This window comes from Crassostrea angulata, chromosome 7 (genome assembly GCF_025612915.1).
Source record: "Crassostrea angulata isolate pt1a10 chromosome 7, ASM2561291v2, whole genome shotgun sequence".
NCBI classification, from domain to species: domain Eukaryota; kingdom Metazoa; phylum Mollusca; class Bivalvia; order Ostreida; family Ostreidae; genus Magallana; species Magallana angulata.
In genome coordinates, this window is record NC_069117.1 from 54357157 (window position 1) to 54382679 (window position 25523).

General features: G+C 33.2%; 3 protein-coding genes across 9 annotated transcripts in view; 1 reads left to right on the plus strand and 2 right to left on the minus strand.

Annotated features, from left to right (window-relative positions):
• Window positions 1–2591: 2591 nt before the first annotated feature.
• LOC128192277 (ADP-ribosylation factor-like protein 3) lies at window positions 2592–7993 on the minus strand. Its single transcript, XM_052864854.1, has 6 exons — window positions 7915–7993; window positions 6597–6740; window positions 6366–6482; window positions 6221–6271; window positions 5844–6029; window positions 2592–3806 (listed from the first exon to the last, which is right to left on the minus strand). The coding sequence occupies exons 1-6, from the start codon at window positions 7915–7917 to the stop codon at window positions 3762–3764; spliced, it is 546 nt and encodes a 181-aa protein (XP_052720814.1). The 5' UTR covers window positions 7918–7993; the 3' UTR covers window positions 2592–3761.
• A 398-nt stretch (window positions 7994–8391) lies between these two features.
• LOC128192276 (sideroflexin-2-like) lies at window positions 8392–23886 on the plus strand. The gene is made up of 11 exons (XM_052864852.1): window positions 8392–8526; window positions 10858–11014; window positions 12564–12734; window positions 13110–13208; window positions 13750–13828; window positions 16612–16697; window positions 16838–16898; window positions 18310–18376; window positions 19747–19849; window positions 20961–21008; window positions 22647–23886. Exons 2-11 carry the CDS (start codon window positions 10860–10862, stop codon window positions 22756–22758), a joined length of 981 nt encoding a protein of 326 aa, XP_052720812.1. The 5' UTR covers window positions 8392–8526; window positions 10858–10859; the 3' UTR covers window positions 22759–23886.
• The window catches only part of LOC128192275 (bromodomain-containing protein 3-like), a 28774-nt gene continuing 26882 nt past the window's right edge, over window positions 23632–25523 (minus strand). For all 7 annotated transcript variants that reach the window (XM_052864851.1, XM_052864850.1, XM_052864849.1 and 4 more), the window contains exon 24: window positions 23632–25265. In XM_052864851.1, the coding sequence (XP_052720811.1) occupies window positions 25200–25265 (66 nt within the window). In that variant the 3' untranslated portion in view covers window positions 23632–25199. The remainder of the gene's footprint in view (window positions 25266–25523) is intronic.

The following is a 25523-nucleotide window of genomic DNA, read 5'->3' on the forward strand; positions in this document are numbered from 1 at the left end:
AAGCCATAGTTTCATGTGTTCAAATATAACAAGAATAGAATTCCGGGGTCCCCCACCGGTCAAGCAATATACTAGTATTGACCAAGGCTGATATAGGAACTTGACCAAGGTATTAGTGGTATAAACATTTGGTATAAATTTCATGTAAGTCTGTCAAAATTTGTGGGCATGAGAGCGCTTACAAGGTCAATTTTTGGATAAAACGGAGTCATTATTGTGGTCAAAGTCCCATAACTCCAACTAAAAGTATCGACAAATGCTGATTTTCAAACTTGACCAAAGTAGTAGTGGTATAAACATTTGGTATAAATTTAATGAAAATCCGTCAAAATTTGTAGGCATGAGAGCGCTTACAAGGTCAATTTTTTGATAAAACCGAGTCATTATTGTGGTCAAAGTCCCGTAACTCCAACAAAAAGTATCGACCAATGCTGATTTTTGAAATTGACCAAGGTAATAGTGGTATTAACATTTGGTATAAATTGAATGAAAATCCGTCAAAATTTGTAGGCATGAGAGCGCATACAAAAAAGTGTGACGGACGGACGCCCGGCATTTCCATGCCCCCGCTCCGCGTTGCGGTGGGGGACAAAAATTCATTACTCGAAATTTAGGTATAGTTAACTGTTTTGTAGAAAAGTACCAATCCACCCTTTACAAAACTTGTGTCGCTTGGTCGCCATCTTTGAGGAAAAACCCATAGATTTCTATTGAGTTTTTGTAGTTATTGTTGGAATGGTTATAAGTTAACTGTCATTAAAAGTCTGTTTCTGTTGAGTATATGATTGCCCCAGAATTTTTGTAAAGTGTGGATTGGACTTTTCGGAGAAAGGGAAGCTTTTGAAATGGATCTGACAGAAAAAATTGCTTCAAGGTCACTGAACAATCCTTGTTGATGGGCACTTTTGGTCAGGTATGAGCAAGCTTGGGGTAAGGAAGAGAATGTTGTATATGATCAAGGATGTAATTTCGGAGACCTGCTAACACCTTGACCTTTGACAGAGAAACTTGATTAATGGTCACAACACGCTATCCAAAATCACATCATTCAAAATAGTTGAACTGTAGCTCAACTGTAAATTTGGGTTGTCTGACCGTTGAGCTACAAGTCCGTCCTTGAAAAATACCGGTAATATATTGCGCATGAATTGGACATTACACAAGTTAAGGGATATATTTTGTGAAAATTTTCAATCTAATTAAAATTAGACATTCTGAATCCGCTAAGTACTGCTTCTCAAGAGAACGGTAGCGGATTCAGAACGTCTAATTTTAATTAGATTGTGAAAATTTTAAAACGAAAAAATTGATGGAATTCAATATCTGGACAAGACTTAACCTTTGACCTAGAACTTTTCAAGGTCACCGCAGACCTACTAAAAGGTACTTGGTTTAGTATTGGCTTGATTTTCATTGTTTTAATTACTTTTTATCAAAGTGGAAATATACATGTTAAAACTTAATATAACAAGGGATGAACAAAATATCACTAAATAATTCAATTCTGGTTGTAACGCACTTTCTGATTGGCTAAAAAATTATTTTATATCGTATAAAGAATGTTGCCTACGTCATAGTAAGACTAACGTCAAAAACGTATCAATACGCCTGATGTTACGTTTGAATTTTGTATAGTTTTACGTCATTTTAAAGGTCAAATGACCGTTTTTATCTACAATGAAGAGTAAAAAAATTAAATTATAAGCAATGAATTCAATATTTATTAGTTTTATGCGATATAAAATGGTTTGAACAGTCAAAGCGTAAACTGCCCCAAACCATTTTATATCGTATAAAACAAATAAATATTGAATTCATTCCTTAAGTAAATAAATTTCATGTTTGTTACCAACTGGTAACAAAGGTGGCCATCTTGAATTTGATGCTTAGCATAAAATATTTACCAGTAGGCTACTAATATCTATATAGCTGCTAGGCTAGCTTATCGTTAAACTACGTAGTAGCTATGATCTTGAATGCAGCCCTGGGAACTCAACTTGATCCGCCCCTTTGGATCAAGTTACTGTTACAGTAACAGTTATTTGAGGAATTAATTTAATTTCTACCTATGTTATACGATATATATATATAATAATTACATGGCAATTTTTATCGCATCCTATATTAGCCCTTCTTCGCTGTATATTAGCCTGAGAGCCGGTTGACAATGGTTTTCTCAGGGTGTTAATTTCAACTGTTACCCTCCCAATCAGGCACCATTTATATAACGGTAATACATCATGTGATGAATGATTATTATCAATTAACAAATCGCTCGTCTGTATAGTTGTTTCTAAATATAAACTTTACTGTCAATATTTGTGCCAGCTGTTTGTATATTACCGAGTTGACGTAATCATTTGACGTCATTCTCGGAAATCGGAATTGAACGACACATATCTAATTCTACAAATAATAGCCAATGATATAGAAAGGGGTGTGTAATAACAATTGAAGATTGCCGTGTTTGCCTAGATTTGCCTCGAATTTATTACACACAGGCAGGTGAATTTTCGGTTTATTTTGCACATGGCGGAAAAGGGTAATATTGGTACCTTTAAATATGAAGTGTACAAAAACCAGCATATAAATATTCTTTCTAAATTTTATTATCTTTAAAAGTTTCTTTCATTTCAACCTCTATTTTTTCCAAATAGAGAATTACAATCGGTACGATGCAACAGAGAAATTAATTCATAGTCGAGTATATGGCAAAAAAAAAGAATTTACAAAAGTAAATTGACAACCTCAACAGATCTTTCTGAAGAAAATATGACACGTCTTACACATTACACAGTACAAATACAACACTTGTATAACACTTAACAATCTTCTGTATAATGTACACAGATTACATCCACAAAATGATATGTAAATTCATAGTGACATGACAACCATTCAAGTGCTTCACAATTTTTTTTAAAGTGAAAATTAATGACAATTATATATTTCTTTCATAATATGCACACTCTTCAGTGTTAACTATTTTATTTAAATGCGAGCATATAACATCAGTAAGGAGACTGTGTGAAACAGAATTTGAAAACTTGCATGTACATCCACATGATTTTGATTTGATTATATAAATCAGCTTGTTTTAGGAAAACTACCATACATGCACTGGCTTTTTAATTCATTAACCACATACATGTATATTGAATCGTATCAAACTTTGACATAAAGTTGTTTGATACAAGTACTTCTATGTAGAGGTATAAAAGTATTTGAAAAACTTGTATAATTTAAGTAAATTGATGAAGAATGCTGTGTTGTCAGATCAGACAATAAATTCTTTCCTTGCAGATCTGTAATATTTTATGATTAATTACCAAACTGATTGCTTCCCTAGTTAAAAATACATCAACCACCTTCATTTTGGAAGTACAATGGCGACAGACACAATATGACTTTGGTTAATAAACCGCATTAAATGGTCTTTGAAATTTTTGTTACTGGTCTGGATTTCCAGGGATATTTTTTTTTAAATTTCATTTCATAGTAGGAAACAAAAATAGAAAGTCTGCACCAATTTCTATTTTCATAGGTTCTTAAGAAATTAATCATGATGATCCATCTTTGATTATTAGTTGACAATGCTAATAAAGAAAATACATGCATATAATGTTAGCTACAATAGCTTTGTATGTAAATAGCAAGTAGTTGATGTATCAGAGCCTCCAATCAGTTTGTCAGATTCCATACATTGGAGGAAACTTCATCTCTGTCAGTCATTTATTTCTATAAAGAAGTCACTAGTTATCCTATTTCTTTTTTCCTACAACTGTACTCATCCAATCGATTCCCTCCTAAAATGAAAAAATATTCAAACACATTGTGAAAGCAAGTTTTATTAGCTGGCATTACTGATAACATTACCTCAAGCATCAGAAAAACCAGACAAGAAGACCATATTGTTCACATTTGCGTAGTGAAACTTTTGTTTCAGAGAGAAATATGTTCCATGAATAGGGTCAACTTTAATACAGAGTACATGTACTAGATAACAAAGATATTGATGGACAACATTTACAGGTAGTCTATCAGTTAATCATGTTAATGTCCAAAGAAGTTTGACTATTGACCTATGATCTCAAAATCCATAAAGGTTAATTACTTCTTAAGGGCACCACCATGCCTGGTTTGATGTTTGTCATGCATAGGGTTTTAAAAAATTTTGGTGAAAATACTTAGCTTACAAATCAATCTCAAAAGTAATTTAAACCTCAGTCTAATTAAAATCAAAGCTTCCATCCACTCCCCCATTTTCGATACGCAAATTTGAGGAGCAAATGGAATTTCTTATTTTAATTAGATTGTTTATCCCTTTGTAACTCTAAACTCAAAAGCAATAGAGGTCATATAATATTATCGATAAAAGATACAAGTGTAACAAATTTTATGTCTGTCAAGCAAAATGCTCTTAATATATTGATGGAACAACACTTGGTTAACCAAACAACTGACAAACTGATGTTGAGAGAAGTTTGACTCTTGACCTTTGGCCTTGTACCTTCAAAATCAATAGGGGTTATAAGATATATGTCAATGAAGGGATGCCTGTGGGGTTATGGTCATGATTTGACCTGAAAATAACCCCCCCCCCCAACACAAAAACACACTTCTTTTCTCATTGAACCCTCAAAATACTGGTAATGTTTGACTGTAAAATGTCAGATATGTAAGTTACATACTATTTACATAATATTTGCAGTGGACAATGTTTAAAAGGGATTTTTCCACAATTTAGCGTGGGTTTGATTTAGGCGCATTTCTGAATGTACCTATTTTTATATATGTTTGACATTTGACAATGGACTTGATTTAGCAGAAGCCAAATTCAGACAAAAACGCTAATTGAAATACACAGCTAACTGTAATTAACGAGGCCGAGTACAGAACGAGTATGCACGCTTTCGCGCAGCGTTTCATTTGTATTGTGACGTCATCTTTTTGCTTTGTTGACGCCATGGCGTTATAGTCTCAACTGCAGATATTCAGCGAAATTTGTTGAAAATAGCTCGATTGATGCGTAAAATTGATATTATATTGTGGAATAAACATAAATGTCTCGAAGTATAAGCTTTATTTGGGCTCGGTTCGAAAACGTGAAGAGGGTTCAGCAAGCATAGCCCTCTGTCACGTTTTCTTTACCCGCCTAAATATAGCTTGATTTCTATATTTCAAGACAGTAACCATGTATTTTATATGACCCTTGATATGTGATGTTATATATTTATTTAGTACTTAAATGTGTCTAAATGTTTTAATAATACTATAAAGATCACCATTTCCGTCGTTGTCAAATAAAAAAATAGCTATTATCTGGCACACTGGGAAATTGGGCATACAAAAAACAACTTTGATAAGACCCCTGGATCAAACCAGGAGGTAAAAGGTTTTTTTTATTTGAACATTTGAGGTCTTTAAGCAATAACTTTAATATGTAGAACAGAAAAAGAAATCCCTAGGGCAGAAGTTTAAAAAAAATGTAAAAAATGTGCAAAATTGATACATTTCAGGCAAAATCCCATAGGGTCCCATGTTAAAGATTAACAAACTTTGAGATGACCCCTTGAACAAACGGTGTGGTAAATGTCTTATTTTTTTTTCTTAAAATAATAATTATATCAGTAGAAATTCATGTAAAAAATTTCATTAAAAAATCTAGGGCAGAAAAAATTAGACCCGGCCTCGTTAAATACGTTTACAGTAATTCTAACCAAATATAGCAGTAAGATAGTGATTTGATGCACAAGGTTAAAACTTTTTTGGTACTTTTCATCCATCTTAATGACTCATAAATGAATTCCATCAGGATTTTTTTTATCATACAAGTTTTATACCTTGATTCCTTCCCCAGACTGTGCTGAGCATGCCTGTATGTGCCACTTTCTGTCACGTATTGTGTCTAGTGATAGTCCCCGGGCTATCTCTGAGGCCTGTGCAGCCTGCAGCAAGTCCTGCTTGTTGGCATAAATTAACAGAGGAACTCCCTGTAACTTTGGCTCCTCCAATAGCTCTGATAATTCCTGCAATGTTTATAATGAAAATATTATGATCACATATTAATCTTAGGTGACAGCTCTGCTCAGGTTCACACCTTACTCCTTATAGTTATCTTGCTCTGTTGATAAGAATGTTGATTCTGATCATTTCATCTAATTTTCTGTATGACTATAACTTCAACACTTATACAAGTTTTTTGCAAAAGTCAACTTACTAGGCCAGTTTCTTCAAATCTCTTTTGATCAGCACTATCTATAACATATATCTGAAAAGAAAAACCATGTTTTATAGTCCCATTTTTAAAAAGGTAAGTAAATATGCTAAAAGAAAAAATGTTATTATTTCCAAATCTAACTTACAAGAACATCTGTATTTTCAAAGTAATTCCTCCAGTATGGTCTAATCTTTCTTTGACCTCCTATGTCCCAAACATTCAGTTTAAAACCAGACGAGACTACAGATTTGATATTAAATCCCTGAAAGAAAGAGTACATCATTGTCTAAACACCTGGTATCAACTTCAAGTGAATCAAGTAGACAATATTGATTTATGTATTGATTGTGTTAAATTAATATTTCACAGTATCTACCTGAGTTGGTGTTATATGACTGACATCTTCTGAAGCCAATTTTTTTAAAAGTGTAGTTTTTCCTGCATTATCCAAACCCAGCAAAAGTATTCGCAGTTCTTTGTCTTGGCTGGACTTCAGTTTTCGTATTAAATCTAATAGTCCCTATAATAAAAAAAAATATAAATCAGATTACTAGTTTAATAATTGTTTTCAATTAATTGTAACACTTTCGATATTATTTGTAAACAAGTATCGGTACATGCAATGATAAAGTAGCATTCTGATTTTGAGTATGTATACACAACAGAAGAGACAAGTCACAACTGAATTTAAACCAAAAGGAATCTTTTCGTGAATTTTTTGCTCTCTTTAATAGGCATATATATTTTTTGATCCTCTCAGTGATGATATGGAGAATTTTGCTACTTACTGGTAAATGTTAACTTTCGTTGCTTTTGATAAGTTTGGCGTGTACTAGTACATTCTGACAAAATATGTTTATTTCTGCGGCACACAAATCTAGTCAGACGATAGGGATAAGTAATTTTATCATTTCCAACCTAGATCTCATTAGAAATTGTTGAAAAAATCAGGGAGCTTGTTTAAAACATAGGGTGAACTGAGCACCCCCTATAAATCCAAGATGGCGAGTGTCGTTCCTTTACTTTTTAAAAATTTACATTGAATACACTTTTTTAACATGTTAAACAGGGGTTTTCAGTGAATGTTTTTAATGCAGTACAGTTGAATACACAGAAATACACTTAAGATGACTAATTTTAATAAATTTTGTCTTCTGAAACAAGTAATAAAGAACTCCAATTATCCAACAACAGAGCCCCTGTGAGAAGTTGTGAAAACAAGAGAGCGAGGTCTTCGCATCTTCCGACTTTGCTTTCACATCTTTACACTTTCACTTATTTGCTTTTGCAACTTCGTACTCCTCCTTTAAAAGCGAGTAGCCTCAACAGAATACCATAATTTGAGAATTAATTAATATTACAATAAAGCACTTTTTTTTTGAAAGGCGGCCATTTAATACGTTGGAATATAAAATCCAATACATAGTTATATAAATGTACTCCTTCTCGAAGTTTATAGTATGTCAGATCAGGGACGTATATACGTCCCTGTTCAGATCAAATAAGGTATTTCAAAAGCACGTTTTTGAATGAAAGGAGGCCATGTTTTTATAGATGGAACTGTGTCATTAATTTTACAAACTTGCGACATTTCCCTGTTTCTTTCAACACATACTTAGTTTAAACACTCTACGTTTCACAATAACAATATTTCGTAGTAAATATAATGATTAAATTTAACAAAAAATATGTACCATTTTCTACCGCTATTCGGAATTCGGCTTCCTGTGTTACTACGCGTGACGTCACCGTCTCGTTTTCAATGAGAAAAAATTCCTTGAGGGAATCTATTTACCCAAAAGATATTTTACAAGTCGCACAACAAGATTAATGCATGAAGAAGAAATATAATATATCTTATATTTTTCAAGTATCTTTTTTAATTTTAAAATATACTTCATATATATTACAATAGTTTTTGATAGTTTTGGGTCTCATTACAGAAGACATTTTTATGGACATTATAGATCTATAACAACATAACAATTATGCCATATGAATGTATGATTTGCAGTATTGTTAATTGAACAATTTTTTATAGATATGTCATATACATTTTAATTATTTTTGTTCTTTATTGGAATTTAAGAATTTTAAGATATTTTTTTAAAAGATGAACAGGAATTTTAGGAAATTAAAGAAAATCCTTTATTTTATGAAAATAGCCGTACCAAATGTCAGAGAGACAGACGATTCGTAGTTTCACATTTGAAGAGTTCCAAAACAATGTATACATGTGCCTGATGAGGAGATGTAGTGTTTTTGGCTCTTCACATGTGCACTGATCCTCACCACTAGACCAACAGGTATGTGAAATATAATGTTCCCAATTCATTTAACTTTATTTACCCCTTGCAACAACATAAATCATTTGGATTTATTATATTCCACGTTTTGATCCAGATTTATCCAGTTTTAAATCACTCACATCCCAATAAGCCAGAGTTCATGCAAGAAACGAATCATTCAAGATCAAAAGTTTATTTACCGTGCAAAAGGGTGCACATCTACACACAGAGTGACTGATTTTAATTTGTCAAAAATCGATGAAAAAGACACATTTGGCTGACCTAATCAATTATAAATGATTGATGTCTCAATTATAATTGATTGATGTCCACCAGTTAATCATCTTCTATCAGTATTACATTTCTGTTGTAACAGGATGGGAGAAATAATGACGGACCAGACAGGGAATTGAACCTGGGCCCCCTTAATCTCTATAACCAGGTGCTCTACCAACTGAGCTATCTGGCCATCATAATCCCTTCCCCTTTAATAGTCTTCGCCCTCAAAGATCACCCCAGTTTTCTCCCCTGGCAGGAGTTCACCTGTCAACTCCAGGGGTTGATCACTGCACCAATTGTAACAGGATGGGAGAAATAATGACAGACCAGATTGGGATTTGAACCCGGGCCCTCTGAATTTCTAGCCAGATGCTCTACCAACAGAGCTATCTGGCACCGGTGTTTGAATCAGTGACTGTTACATTCTTCCCCCTTTAAATAACCTTGCCCTCGAATACCACCCCAGTTTTCTCCCCTGGCAGGAATTAACCTGTTAGTTCCATGTGTTGATCACAGCACCAGATGTAATGGTACGGGAGAAATAATGACAAGACCAGATAAGGATTCAGACACAGGACCCCTGAATCTGTAGTCTGGTGCTCTACCAACTGAGCTATCTGCCATCAGTATTCGAACGGGGCTGACCGTCACTTTATCATAGACAGGCATAGCACATAGATTCTTTGTGTTATGCCAGTCAATTAATGTTAGTGTGCATGCCATGCACCCATACTGCTAATGCAGCTCTAGATAGCATGTTCTATCATTAAAATAACAGTTCTGATGTCCTACAGACCCAGTTCACCTGAGTGTAGCCTGGTCGTGGTAAGATTATTCTTACTAATGTAGCCCCTATCTATGATGAACAATTAAGGTAAATCAACTTTTAAATATCATAGATAACAAACTGGAAGAAATGTTCCAAATCAACGAATAATGTTTTGTGTACTGTGAGCATCTCTAAAAATAAAACTTAGTTTGTAAGTAAGGTAGTAAATGATTTATCCATTGACATGTGAAATAAACAATACCGGTAATTGAAAATATAACAGTAAATTCAAACGCCCTGCCCACCTAGTTTATGTCAATTTCTATACATGTTCTACATGTATTCAGTTCTTCTGAGATGTATCCAGGTTGATGTTATAATAGCAATATATCTCATCACAGATGAATGAGTACAAGGTAGCACAATTAGGTCAACTCCTACTCCAAATAAATATTGTGACAACACATTGAAAAAGAATGAAAAATTGGCATTGAAGTAATTAGTCAGCAAATGAAATTTGGACCATCACTAAAATATGCCCCATACAATTTTTTTATTCATATTTTATTTCCCTCCATGATTTACACATCATAATTGATAAGGTTATACTTATGTTCTCTGTTACTCCTGACTTTGTATGTTATCAAGATTTGATATGGTGATCTAGTCAGAATGGTCAGTAATCTGTCCACTGTTCCAAACTTGACCTGTGGCAGTCCATTGTTATTGCTGATTGTTTGTTATTTTTTATTCTGGACAACTGTGTCATATAGCCCTCACTGATCTATCCCAGGTAAACATCATCATTTCAAAACAATATCCTAAGTAGGAAAAAATTATTCCATTTATCATAAATAATGAACACTTGTGTTTAATATTTTACATTTTCAACTTCATCTCTAGATCTACTGGTCTGTATTTAAAAAAAAATAGGGGAAAGGGATTGATGTCCTACACATTGTTATGAGAACCAATTCACCATTGAAGCCAATATTAACATTAATTCAAAAGCTTCTGTTTATATAGTGTAGGTTAAGGTATTTTATTTTTGAGGCTTGGCAATAGATTATAGGAATATATAGGGGATTATCTTTTACATTCCTGTTCTCAAGAACTACTGTAAAGTGCTACAAATTGTGATAAATGTATTATTATTGTGCATCCACATATATTATAATAAGTTTCAATTATTTCCACTGTGCAACCACCTGCCATAAGAATTTACTTACTTATGAGAAAAACTGTTATTCAAGGGTAAGCCATATGATCATTAGCTTTTTGTTTTATTTTGACATGTAAAGAGATGGAAACTCAAAGAGTAGACCTTGATCAACCAATTTGGAACCTGAGCACTTTTACTGGGAGACTTCAGTATTATGCATGGATTACCAATCCATTGCTCAGCATCCAATCAGAGTCCACTCTCTTCTCTGCCAAGGACCTTGTCCAGAAATACAGGTAAATGTGTCTATAACAATTGCTCATCCAGAAATACAGGTAAATATATACATGTACTATGTACAATAACTCATACAAAAAATATGGACAAATACAGTGCATGCACTATAATAACACTTATAGCTCATCCAGATAAACATGCACATGTGTATACCATATAACAGGTATTTTCTGTGGCTAAAATTTTTGCATTTAAGGTCCTAAAAGGTGTCAAATTATATTCTGAATTTCCAATTTTTGCAATTACATTTATTTAGACAGCAAAAAAATAAAAAATAAACATAGTAAGTATTATACATTGTTTAAATTTTGTGTCCCTCTTCTTTGTGTTTCGGGACCTTGTGTGATGTGGGTGTTAATTTCCATTACAAAATCAATCACCTTGAAGTAATTTTAACATGGTTTATGTTTATCTAACAATTTCAGGTAAAGCATGCATTTGTCTGTCATGTTGAATATCAAGGTTTTGTAGCTCAAAGTTGTGAATATTTACAAATGATGATTAAATATTAAGGTCCTTTTTTTAATTTCTTGTGGCCCTTAAATCAAATTACCCATTTATGCTTGACTGACTTTAAAATTTATAAAAATATTCCATCCATCGCCTTTGGGTCAGGAGGTCAGGTCCTAGAGAGGGACCGATATGGCCATATGGTGAAAATGTATGAAATCTCAGAAAATCATCTTCTCTACATTAACAGCAGGGGGGGGGGGGGGGGGGGGGGGACTGGATGCATGGTTATGATATCCATGATGAAGCCCTCTACCTAAATTATGAAATTTATGATCCCAGTTTAGGGATTCAGGCCCTCTAGGGTAGAACCAATATGACCACATAGTGAAAATATATAAAAATTTCATAATATTTTTATTTGTACTTAACAGCCGTGATAGATGACTAAATGCAATGCATTATATTTATATCCATAATATTGCAAAATATACTGGCCAGTGGGCAGGGGTTGAAGACTTTAATGGGGGGGGGGAAGTTTGACAGATATCGGGCATAGATAATCCAAGATTCCTCCGCCGCTGTCCCCCTCCCCCTTTATGAATTGATGTTTGCAAACATCAAATGATACCGGTAAAAGCAGGAGTAACAGTCAGAGGAGCCGTGGATTAGGGCTTAGACTCCAAAAGGAAGCTTATTTAAAATGCAGACATGAGACTCCCTACTACCGGTAGGTCCATCGAAGAGCTGTGATATTCCGGTGACCGTCAAGGCCTGTGAGCCTCTTGTTCTCTTAAAAAACCCTTCTCCTTCTCTTTTCATTCTCTCTCTCTCTCTCTCTCACACACACACATTGATACACTTTTTGAGTGGAAAAAATTTATTTAACATACAAAAATACATGTACAACATTACAATGCAAAAATATATTATTCAACGTTATACATGTACTAGTATGTCAAATTCCTTTTTCCCACCTTTATTTATAAACAATGAGTTTAACACTTAAAACAGAATACTAATTTATTTGATAAACATTTTACAAATTTAACACTGTACAATATATAATTTTAAATATAAATTTATGTTTATGTTCAGAGCAGGGACGGAACCCCCAGGAACGACAGTGACCCAGATACGACGTGCCCAGCAGCTGTACCTGTCTGCTTTCCATCCTGACACAGGAGAGCTCCAGAATGTCATTGGGAGGATGTCCTTCCAAGTCCCTGGGGGCATGGTCCTCATTGGAGCCATGACCACTTTCTACAGGTTGGGTGTAACAGGGCAAAGTTATCAGAAACTGATTCTTAAGCAGTCAAATTTGTAAATTTCTGTCAAAAACACGTTTATTTGGGTTTTTTTGGTCATGAATATTGCATTGATTTATAGTTATAAATCTGAATCGATTAACGTTTTTTTCCCTGTACAAATCAAAGCTAGATAGCTAAATTATTATCATTGTGAAAAATGTTTTCTTGTTTTGCCCAAGTCTTGTACCTTTTGAGAAAATGTAAGTCATTGTCTTTATGTTGAAGACATGAACTGGTACCAAATAATTACTGGGGGTAAGTGGTATTTGATAAATGTGTAAGAATGAAAATAAGGAAATAAATGTACATAGTATGTTTTATTTTATATTTTTAGGAGTAACATAGCAGTGATTTTCTGGCAGTGGGCTAACCAGTCGTTCAATGCACTGGTAAACTACACCAATAGAAATGCGGCAGCTGACATTTCTAAAAAGTAAAAACTTTACATATAGATATTGTTTAAAGTTACTTGGTTACTAGATCATACATTTTTATGAAACTGATTATCAGCAATGAAAAGAACAATGATACTATTGGAGGAATAAAGGTTACAGTTTGTCCAATTGTGCTTCTAAACAGGAAAAGAGTTTATAAAATTAAAAAATTAATTTCAAATCCTTTAATCATTTTACCTGAACCTAAATAGCTGTAGCCACATGATTGCATTTCAGCAAGTAAATTTTGAGGCCTGGAAAGTTGTGGCCATTTTTAGACTATTTGAAACTCCTTTAGAAGAAGAGAGATATTTAAAAGTGTATAGAAAATTATTCGAAATTTAAATTAAAATATTTGAAATTTTCTTTGCCTAATGTTAATAAATAAAAAAAAGTTATACCTAAAATTTTAAGGTAAATCTAATGGGTGATTTGCTGACCAACCAGCCTCCTTAGAGATGTTATTTTATATTAGTTTTTGTAATGAGATATGCTTCGTTTAAAATCTAATTGCCTCTTTAATCAAATCAATTTAATTAGACAGCTAGGATTTGCCTACATCTCTGCCACTTCATGTGCTCTTGTAACAGCCCTGGGATTGAAAGCAGTTTTAAGTCAGGTAAATTGATCCCTCATGTAGTATTGATAATTGAAAATCAGTGGTCAATATACTGATCTATATTATATACCTATTTACTGGCTATGTATGAGGACGATGGCAAGTTTATTGTCCCCGCCCCCCCCCCCCCCCCAACAGCAACTACATTGTTTTTCACTAGGCAAAGCCAAGGGAAATAATTACTGATGATAGGGACAGTAAACTTGCTATAGTTCAGATAGTCAATAACATGAGTAAATAGGTATTTTATTATACAGAAGAAAACTCAATTTGTCGGCAATGCAAATTTTTTTTATGGTAAACTAACGTAGCGACTTGGATTACACCAAAGGTGTTAGGAGTTTAAAGATAAGAGAAATTGAATTTATGGATGAATAGTTTTGATGACTTTTCACCATGGGTAAATAGCACAAAAACTATTTCCCAGTTTCATAGATAGAATAGCATTTTGTTCATTGTTATTTTACATAGAAAATACTGTATACAGAGTTATTTTCACCCCGTATATTTTCGTCCTTCTACATTTACAGACAGTTTAGCCCCGTCTTGAAAGCAATTTAAATATTTTTTTAACATTTAAATTTTTTATGGTCATATCTGATTTTGAATGTAGTGAGCATTCCAGAAAAAATCACAACAAAATATTGAATGTTATATGAATTTTCTGCAATTATTAGCCTTCAAAGCAAATGTGACCCACCAAAGAGAACAGCGAACAGCTTACTGTTTATATTTACATCTCATTCTGATTTGCTCTTTGATAATCTTTACAAAGGAATAAAGTACATTAGTCTATAAAAATCTGTGTAGGTAAAGACCCAATCTGCTCTCAAAGTTGCTAAAGTCTCAAGCTGCTCTCAAAGTTGCTAAAGTCTCAAGCTGCTCTCAAAGTAGCTAAAGTCTCAAACTGCTCTCAAAGTAGCTAAAGTCTCAAGCTGCTCTCAAAGTAGCTAAAGTCTCAAGCTGCTCTCAAAATAGCTAAATTCTCAAGCTGCTCTCAAAGTAGCTAAAGTCTCAAGCTGCTATCAAAGAAGCTAAAGTCTCAAGCTGCTCTCAAAGTAGCTAAAGTCTCAAGCTGCTCTCAAAGTAGCTAAAGTCTCAAGCTGCTCTCAAAATAGCTAAAGTCTCAAGCTGCTCTCAAAGAAGCTAAAGTCTCAAGCTGCTCTCAAAGAAGCTAAAGTCTCAAGCTGCTCTCAATGTAGCTGACATCTCAAGCTGCTCTCAAAGTAGTAAATTCTTATTCTGCTCTCAAAGTAGCTTAATTCTCAATCTACTCTCAAAGTAGCTGAAGTCTCAAGCTGCTCTCAAAGTAGCTAAAGTCTCAAGCTGTTCTCAATGTGGCTAAATTCTCATGCTGCTCTCAAAGTGGCTAAAGTCTCAAGCTGCTCTCAATGTAGCTAAAGTTTCAAGCTGCTCTCAGTGTGGCTAAATTCTCATGCTGCTCTCAAAGTGGCTAAAGTCTCAAGCTGCTCTCAATGTAGCTAAAGTCTAAAGCTGCTCTCAATGAAGCTAAAGTCTCAAGCTGCTCTAAATATAACTAAAGACTTAAGTTGCTCTTAATGTAGCTAAAGTCTCTAGCTGCTCTCAATGTAGCTAAATTCTCAAATAATTTGTCCTAATTGTAGTTAAAGTCCAGTATATTCTCAGTGTAGATAATGTCTCAATCAAATTGCTCTCGGTGAAGTTTAAGTCTCAATCTACCAGTACCAGTACATGCAGTGTAGTTTAAGTCCAAGTCTGCTCTTTATGTAGCCAAAGTCTCATATAAACTGCTCTCAAAGTAAATAAAGTCTCAATCAAACTGCTCTCAGTGAAGCTAAAGTCTCAAACTGCTCTCAATGGAGTTAAAGTCACAATTAATCTACTCTTAGTGTAGCTAAAGTCTCAATGGTCTTTCAATAGAGCTTACATTTCAACCAAGTTGCTAGGGCTTAAGTTTCAACCAATTTGCTTTCAGTGTAGCTAAGGTATTACTGTATGCCATGAAATATTTGCCCCCCATTTTGGTTGTGCGGCATACGCCCTCTTCAGTGGGTGAATTTAAGATTAGTCAATTATACGTTTGTTCAAATTATCTCTCTTTAAACAAAATTTTGTCTCAGTGAATTCAAGACGGAGCAAAACTGTTTGCAAGTAAAGGAGGGCAAAAATAACAGGGATGAAAATAACCTTGAAGACAGTAATCAATTTGTTCTCAATAGAGCTAAGTCTCAATCATTCTGCTCTTAGTGTAGCACAAAGTCAATAAGACAGCGGAAAAACTTAAAGGATCAAGAGTTCCAGTTTTTAAAAGTTCTTAATTTTGCAGGTTGACGGACAAGTTTTAAATTTTGTTTAACCAGATGTTATGAAAAACCATTTATTTTAGTGCTAACCTTACATATGTGCTTCAACAATGTTTTTTTTCTTCATTAGTTAAATATACAGATCTTAAAATTTTGAAAAAACTAAATACTAGTACATGTACTACAGACAATTTTGAGGGTTTCAAGAGTTCAAGAAATCCAGAGTAAATATGCTTAGTTGTATAGGGAAAAATCAGAACCGGGGACTCACTTCGAGTGAACAAGAACTTCGAGGTATTGAAGTTCGAGCCATTAAGAGCTACCTATATTTAAATTGATTAGATTGTGAATCGGTTCAAAGAAATAGGGGAAGAAAATACTCAGCACATGTAATTTCAATGTATTTCAGTCTTTGATTTTGTTATAAATGGAAGACATTTTATTTTAGAGGGTATGAGCTTGTATTGATACTTATACTGGAAGATATTGTTTTTGCAGAGAGCATCTCCAATCCTTCAGCGCTTTGTGCCATTTGCTGCAGTTTGTGCATCTAATATGGTGAATATTCCCCTGATGAGACAGAGGTAGGTAAAGTAACTGGGACTTGTTTTAAATTGATGCCTTGATGTTCATTCTTTTCTCAGTTAACAAATTTTAGATATTTTTAAAATCAGCTTACCATTTTTGATAATTATTTTTGAAACAATGAAATTTTTACTTTCAGTGAAATTCAAAATGGAGTAGTAGTCACAGACGAAGATAACAATCCTGTAACAAAGTCAAAGGTGAGTGGGGACAGGTTGTCAAGGAGATTCCTAATTAAACGCAAGGTATTTATACCCGCATAAAATCGCAAGAAGCACATCTCGCAGATTTTAAAATATCGCTTTTTCTCTGACAGATGTACAGTAAACTAACTGAGAGTATGATAAAAATTTGGGGTTCGTGATTTTATGTTCTCATGATTTTTATACAAAACAGTTGAATCGCTTTATTAAATGCTCACGTAATATGAGAATCAGTAATGCACTGAAAAGGTGGTTATTTACACTTGGGGAAAATTTACAATTGTTATGTAATAAGCTGGTAAAAAAAATCAAATCTTAAGGTGACTCACTACACCTTGAAATAATTTCTCAAATTAGCAGAAAGTTACTTGTTTACAACAGAAATCATGACGGATAATATGTATATGAGTCAAATAGGCAAAAAACATTGCAGTTTTGGACAAAAAATTATCATTTAAAAAATCTAGTGTTGTCAATGTGATCAAAAGGCCCAGGCAGATTTGAACTCACGATCTGCGGTTCACAAACCAAATACTTTAACCACTGAGCTATGATGGTATACAACCAATTGATTGGTACAAACAATTAACAAAACATAATGGGCATGACTCTTGGACCATGAAAATATTTAAATTGCCATCTTGTGACTTAGTGTTTTAAAAAGTATAAGTCTAGGTGTAGTGAGGTAGTCCTTAAGGGTGGTAAATCACCATTAAGCAAATAGTTTGGCTATAGAAAACACTTATCGGTTCTAAACCACCAGTGTAAATAACTACTTTTACTTACCCAAACAGCTCATAGATGAAGCTTGATATGCACATAAGTAATATATTGATAAATTGAATTAAATGTGTTCCTACAGTCAGTATTAAAAAATGCTGAAATATTACCTGTACTCGACCTAAAGAATAATCAAGAAGTTACCATTTAAGCAGTGTAAATTTGATGCAAAAATATTTTCTAGAAATTTTTTAGAATAATAAATGTTTAGCTTAGGGGACACATTTATTTTAAAGAAAACATTTTACAGTGGTATGTTGTACCATTAGGTGTTGATAAGAATCATTTTAACAAGAGCTTTGACTTTGGGTAGTTGGGTAGAGCAATGTGACGTAGGCCTGTCTATTTCATTACTGCCCACTCAGTCACAACTCTTTGAAATCAACAAGATTTGTCTGGCTTTTGAGCTAAGACTACGCAATCGGTGCATATATCGCTTCAAACCGCGTCACTTTTAACTTGTTTTAACGCAAGAAATAGATAGCTATGCCCTACTGAAAATCCACGGTCTTGTTAAAATGGTTCTAGCTTTCGAGGGCAGTAGCTACTGTTCTATTGGAAACATTTAGCATCATAAAGAACAAGAAGATATGACATTAAACCTACACATAGTTTATTCTGATTACAGTATGCAGCTTTTAAAGGAATTGGCCAAGTCGTTTTTTCAAGAATTGTCATTTGTTCTCCAAGTATGGGTATGTAGTTTCATTATACATTTTGATCAAAAGTAATTTCGCGTAGTGTGTACCAGTACAGAATAATTATATTTGTCTTTTTTGGTCACCTGAGCTGATTATATAGGGCCCTAGTAAGCTTTTCTGTTCATTTGTCTGTTGTCTGTTGATGCTGTCATTGTTGTAATAGCTACTTTTCACATTTTCATCACCTTCTCCAAAACCAATGGGCCAATTTCAACCAAACTTGCCACAAGACATTCTTTGGGAATGGGCCTTCAAGTTAGTTTACCCTTCAAAAGGGGAGATAATTACGAAATAGGGAAAAATAAAGTTAGGTGTTTTAAATACAGGACCAATTTCAACTAAACAGGACACAAAGCATTTTTGGGGGGAGGGCTTTCAATTTAGTTGAAAAGAAGGGTAAGATTTTGATCAAAGGGAAGTTAATTAGGAAAGATGGAAAACACACTTATGGTTGAGTGTTTTAAAAATCTTCTCCAGATCCTTTGGGTCAATGTCAAAAAACAAACGTGGTATAACCATCCTTTGGAGAAGGACTTTCAATTTTTTCAAATAAAGGGACAGGTCCACTTCATAGGGGAGTTAGTTACAAAAGAGTGAAAATTGGCGTTGGGTGTTTTTAAAAATCTTTTTCTCCATAACCTTTGGGCCAATGTCAGACAAACTTGGTTTCCAAAAAAAAACCCCAAAAACAATCCAGAAATACAAACAAACATGCACTGACTGATGACAGATGCAATTCACACACAATATAAAACTTTGATCTGACAAAACACAACTGTAAACAAATTCCTCATATGACTGCATGAAAAAAACTCATTCCTACAATTACTCAATACATCCTCTCACTACATACATACACAACTGCCAGTAAAACTGAAAGTTGAAAACTTTTAGACCTTAATTCATACATGTATAATTACAAAATCAACAATTATAGCATAAATCTTTCTGCTGTAAGGCATGAAATACTATTTCTTAAGGGGCATCTTTTATAATTTTACTTTTTTTTACCATGCATATCTACATGTAAGGTATTTTTTGATGGTCAACCAAAATTTGAATGCTAATTGTCAAAATGCTTTTGGTTACCTATTGAATGCAGAATAAAAAGTACATGTATCTTTAAAACCAAGTGAGAAATGACAAGACTACTGTTTAATTATGTAGATAGTCGAATTGCAAATAGAATCAATATGCTTTAATAAATGAATTTTTTACCAGTGCACCCATATATAACCAATACTATGGTAAACAAAAACATAATAACAATCTATAGGAAATGATGGACTCTGGAATCTAATACTTTATATTGTTTATAAATTATTTCCAAAACATACAATTTATATTATCCCTTTTTTTTACAGTGTTACTACCTTTTTTGATGGAAAAGTTAGAGAAAACGGCTTTCATGGTGCGATACGGTCGTTATGTTAATGCACCTTTCCAAATTCTGCTCTCTGGGCTAAGGTAGGTTCAGTTACTATAAGCCAATTTTTATTTGCGTGAGAAATTTTTCTGTGGCTCACAGGAGAGACTGGTCATTGTGAATATTTCTTACCTTGAACCACTTCTTGTCATGTAATTCTTGCTACAAAAAGACTGTGGATATGTCTTTGTTGCAAAAATAAGTCGATGCAAAGCAATTTATCTGGAGTGAATCATATAGAAATAAAATCGCAGCAAATAAATAAAAGTTGGTTTACATTAATTACGTCTATTAGTTAGTAAGAATCGATTTGTTAATTACAAGTATTCACAAATTTTAGATTTACAGCATTTGAGCTTATAACCACTTTTTTGGACAAACTTGATACACAGAAAGCCCCTTAGAAGTAGATGGCCCATATTGATTTTTAAGGTCACAAGGTCAAAGGTCAAGACCAGTAGATTAACTTTGTACATTCAATATGTTTGTCCTACAATGGACCCTTGTAAATAAAGTTTACCCACTAAACCACAGCTAAATTTGGTCAGTCCCAATTTTTATAGCTTTGTTCCTTTAACGAACATTCAAAGGCATTGTGGCCACATGTATATTGCATTGTTTACAGCATGCTGTCATGGTTTTACCGGTAACTACAAAAAGGAACTGAGATTTGTTTTAAAAAAGGCTTGTTTGAAATATGTTGCAGGAAAAGCAAAATGCATGATAAATGTCTTGAAATATATGCCACATTTAGGCTCAGGTAAAAAATAAAATCATGAAGAGGGATTAGAAATCCTAATTTTTCTGTTTTCTCTTAACTTCACCAATATAACGCTTTTGTTTAAAGGAAGTAACCCATAAGGAGTAGAGGTAAATATCTAGGGGTCAATCTACTGTTGGATAGGAAAGTATTGTTGGCATTATATCCAGAGGGTCCTTCAACTGACCAACATAAATTTGGAACAAAATTACCTGGTACCCTATTAGAAAGAGATGACCCAATTTGAGGTCACAGGGCAAGATAATAAGGGTCAAAATATACTCTAGATGTAAAAATATAATGTCTGCTTAAACACATTAAAACAACTTTGTTTCACTCTACTTATTTCATTTAGTTACATTTATTAACATATTTTTTTCTTGTCATCGAAGTTTGGTGGTAATGGTTCCTGTGGGTTGTGCTCTCTTCAATCAAAGATGGTGAGTGTTGTCACAATTAAGACTTAGTGCCAGTACCTCTCTCTCTGTCTCTCTTTCTCTGTCTCTCTATCTCTCTATCTCTCTCTTGGTAAACTTCATCACAGAAACAATTGTCTGTGATCAGTATTCTTTCATTTTGTTTACCGTATATACTCGCCTATAAGTATGGTTCACCTATAAGTCGGTTGCCTTTTTCCAGCTTTAATTTGAAGATTTTGCTGTTGACTCCCTTATAAGTCGGGTTACTTTTTCAGGACAATCGATGTACAAATACTCTCAATAAAATACCACATTTTATCATACATCTTTTGAGTTCTAAAAAAAATTGCCCTTTTTTCACCCCATAATTGCTTCTTGACTATTTCTATCATGGGTCTATGATGTTAATAACTTTTGAATTTAAATGCCATTATTTTTTATAACACTAATTACAAGTTGGTAATAGCTTCAAAACAGGTATTTAAATAGATTGAAAATTTGATGATAGTGATTTATTTCCTTACTGACTGATTAGGTTGGTAATTAGCCCCTTAAACTGGGGTGTTGGCTTGTGTTGTTTTAGATGACATGACCCCTATGTCTATTATCACCTTAGTTGTGAAAAACAGACTCATGTCTGCTTGAATTTTCTTTTTAAGTTCACTGCATTTATCTGTTTATTATTTAAAAAGAAATATAACTTACTTCTCTCTTGTAAAAATTTGTTTACTATGTCTCACCTATAAGTCGGACCCCCACTTTTCACTCAATTTTCTACTCCCAAAAATCCGACTTATAGGCGAGTATATACGGGTAAGTAACACAAAGATAATTTTTTTCAGAGACAAAGCTTTATAAGGATGACCTTATTTTAATATTTTATGCTGATCAAAAACATTTGTTACTTGACTCAACTTCAGCTGACAAACTTTTTCACTTGTTTTTTTTTCTTAAAAATGCAGTAAGTTTACTAATGTGAATGGTGTCAGGGTTTTCTTCTTTCCATGGGGAGATAATTGTGAAATAATATAATGAGGTGGATGAGGAAAAACCCAGTCACAGGATACTATCATATCTTTTTGTTTAAAAATTTCATATGATGAAGAAAATGGGCCTTTGAAATTATTGCAGGAGCGGGCTGACACAGATATTCAAATGAACCATAAAGGTCACAAGAGAGACATAAAGTGGTCCACATTAATACTTTTATAGAAAAATTTTCAAAAGAAAAAGGATGCTGTACCCACTTATTAATTGGCTTACTGTGGAATCATTAGATTTCAGTTTTCATGGGTACATCTTATCCTTGATTTAACATCCTCTACAAATTAATTAGTTAGGGTAAGATATATTTCCTCTAAGAGAATATACAAAAGTATGTCCCAACAAATCTGTGAAATATGAGCAATCCACAAATATTGGTCCAGATGAAAAATTTAAAAATTCCTCTGTATTATAATCCCTTGGAGGTGGAGTCATTCTTGTTGGGGGTGTCTTTGAAAGAAAATGAAGACTACAGTCTGTAAAATCTTTTTAGAAATAAGCACAATTAATTAAAGTTTAATTAAATTCTTTGTTAAGAAAAAGAGCTACAAAAGAATAAGCTGTAAGTACAGAATGCATGCAAAAATTTATTTTTTTTTTTTTAATGAATTTCAGCTCCATCACAGTAGACAAGCTGAAAATAATAGACTCTGAGGCCTACGAAGAAGTCAAATCCAAATATGGTGATAATATACCAAAGAAGCTGTACTTTAACAAAGGGTTATAATCAGGGTATTGGATTATTCCAATAATTACTCAAATCATGTACGTGTATATTGTATGTTTATTGTGATAAGGCTTAGTTTCTTAGACATTTTAACAGCTAGGTCAAATACTGCTGAAATAATGATTTTTTTTGGAGGGGGACTGTTTCAGGAAAAGATAAAACATTGTATTTTTATGAATTTTGACATGCCCAAGTCTATTTTTAATTACTCTACCATAGATTTTTTAAAGGATAATTTTACAGTAACTTCACAAAGCGAGAAATTATACCCTTTGTTTAAAAGAAAATTAAAGGTAAACATTATGTAGATAATATTTTAGCTGCATAAATCGTATCTTTTTACCAGAGAAACTAAACATTTTCTTTGGCCTCAAAAGATTTTCTCTCAAGACTAAGTGTGTTCATGTGTATGTCAGTTGTTTGGATCATGAATGATTTGGATTTCCCTTGTATTTGTGTTTTGAATTTCTGCTGATTAGGTGACAAAGTAATTGAAGCTATGAAAGGCTAAAAGTCATGGAGTACTTGTATATTTGTTTTAACTATAAATTTATGATTTTTTTCTTTTTTTCAATTTACATGCAAAATCAGATCTACAATATATTTTTACAATGAGAAGTCATGCTTTACAAATGAATGTGACATTTGTATAAATTTTATATACTGGTATACCCTTTAAGTGTACACCTGTAGCTATGCTAAGTAACCAATTTATGGAAGATGTGTTTCTGCTGTATGCATTTTGTTAAAAGAAAATTTGTTCACAATAAATCTATTAATGAAAAAGTGAAATGACTCATTTATTAGTACTAGCACATTTGTATTTGTATTGGATCCTGAATAAACTGTCCTATAAAGCACAAACAGGCAAAATTCATGTTGACATCTTTATTTGGTTGTACATACATGTACCACATAACAAAAAAATATGATAGTCATTTTACATCATAAGCAGGGAATCTGTGGAAAAAATGACAATTGATTGTTTCATAAAATGACTGATGTTTAGAAAAGAATTGACTGTCCACTACTAAATATTAAAACTATACACACATCAATCAGGTAGTAATGTTCTTGATGACAATGTATTTGTTTCCCAGTCTCGACAGCTATCTGTGGAGACTGAGATTACCACATGAACTTAAGATACATGTATATTAAACACTGTACATATAATATTCAGATGGATGGATAACTAGGAATGAATTTTTATGAGATCCCTGGCCATATTTGTTGTCTCTGAACCAGAGCAATTCACAAGAAGTACATGTAGTTTACATGTTACAACATCTGTTTTACTACATTACAAAAAACGTTAAGAGTTAATACCACATTACATGAAACAGCACAAAATAAGGATCTATATTTTATTTTTTTTAAAAATCTAAGTACAGATGAGAAATCTTAAGCACAAGATCACTGATGATGCAAGTAAATTGATATGTACAAAGGCCATATGATGACTGCACCACATTCACTTCCACTAATCTAATACCACATAATAAATATATCATCAAATTATAAGAACCATTTTTGGCATTCACATCTTTCTCACCCTACCTATTTCAAAGCATTTATTATGGGTTTATATTACCAGTAAGTAAAAAAAAGAAGTTTCTTTACAAAATTGATATTGATGCTTTAAAATAAAAAGGAAAAAGAAGGATACATAGAAAGCTAATTATCTGGGGTTTTTTTTTTAATCACTGGAACATGTTCGGGCATTATTTTCATAACATTCAGTGATTTCCCACTTACATACCTATATATAAACACAAATCTCTGAACACAAAAAAACTTGCTAGTAAAACTATAGAATATAATACATAGCACCCTCTCACTTCAAAAGCACAACAGATATTAAGATGGTATAAGGAGCCTGTGTACATTGCACACACAACTCTTGCTTTTAAAAAACCGGCGTTATGAAAAATTGCAATTCACTCAGTATTCAGTAATGAAGAAATTGCAGATGAAGTATTATGCTTACTGAAGAAAATATACATTGATTTGTGATGATATTGAATTGAAAGGTACAAAGTGAAATGCTTTGAAGATGAGAAATGAATACTTGCTGCAGATAAGCAATCCAATGTGTTGTTGAACAACAATGACCACATCAATAACTGATGTGAAATAAATAATCTAATCATATTACATTGAAGTACATCTCTATGAACCAGCACAGCATTGGAAACTTTGGGATATATATACAACCAATACTGGAGGCTCAGTTGTCTTATATTAATTTACTAAATTCTAACATGCAAAAATATAAAATATCTGCATTTCAAGTCAACTACAACCACTATACATGCACAATGGCCTCTGATGTAAATGAATACATGACACAGTTTCTCATTGCACAACAGGATTCTGAGGATGATATATACAGTAGTATGTGTGTTTGGTGTTGTCCTTCTGTCTCCATACTTTGTTCTTCACATTGTCTCCTCAAAAGCAGCCATCATTTCACTTTGAGCATTCATATCAATTTTGTGTGCCATCTGAAATAATTAGATATCACAAGTTTTAGATCAGTTGTCAATAGCCGATCATTTCAACTAATTTACTTGAATACACTGCTTATGTTATCTAATCTGTATTTAAAAATATCAAACTGCTGCATAAAAATGTTTAATGCTGACACTGCATGTAAACTAGTCTTTATGATAATTTAGTTTCAATCAAGTAGCAAATTACAAATTTATGGTAAATATTTTGAAAAACAGCTTCCATTGCTCTATATCAAAATATTTCTTAAA

Bases quoted from the DNA above. Each gene is read 5' to 3' on its own strand.
- LOC128192277 (XM_052864854.1), bottom strand. The intron at 6,272-6,365 runs GTAAGTTAGATT...TTTTCTTTTCAG, and splicing joins TTGAAAATACAGATGTTCTT to ATATATGTTATAGATAGTGC. The intron at 6,030-6,220 runs GTAAGTTGACTT...TAAACATTGCAG, and splicing joins GATTTGAAGAAACTGGCCTA to GAATTATCAGAGCTATTGGA.
- LOC128192276 (XM_052864852.1), top strand. From the start codon at position 10,860: ATGGAAACTCAAAGAGTAGACCTTGATCAACCAATTTGGAACCTGAGC. The intron at 12,735-13,109 runs GTTGGGTGTAAC...TTATATTTTTAG, and splicing joins GCCATGACCACTTTCTACAG to GAGTAACATAGCAGTGATTT. The intron at 18,377-19,746 runs GTATGTAGTTTC...TTTTTTTTACAG, and splicing joins CATTTGTTCTCCAAGTATGG to TGTTACTACCTTTTTTGATG.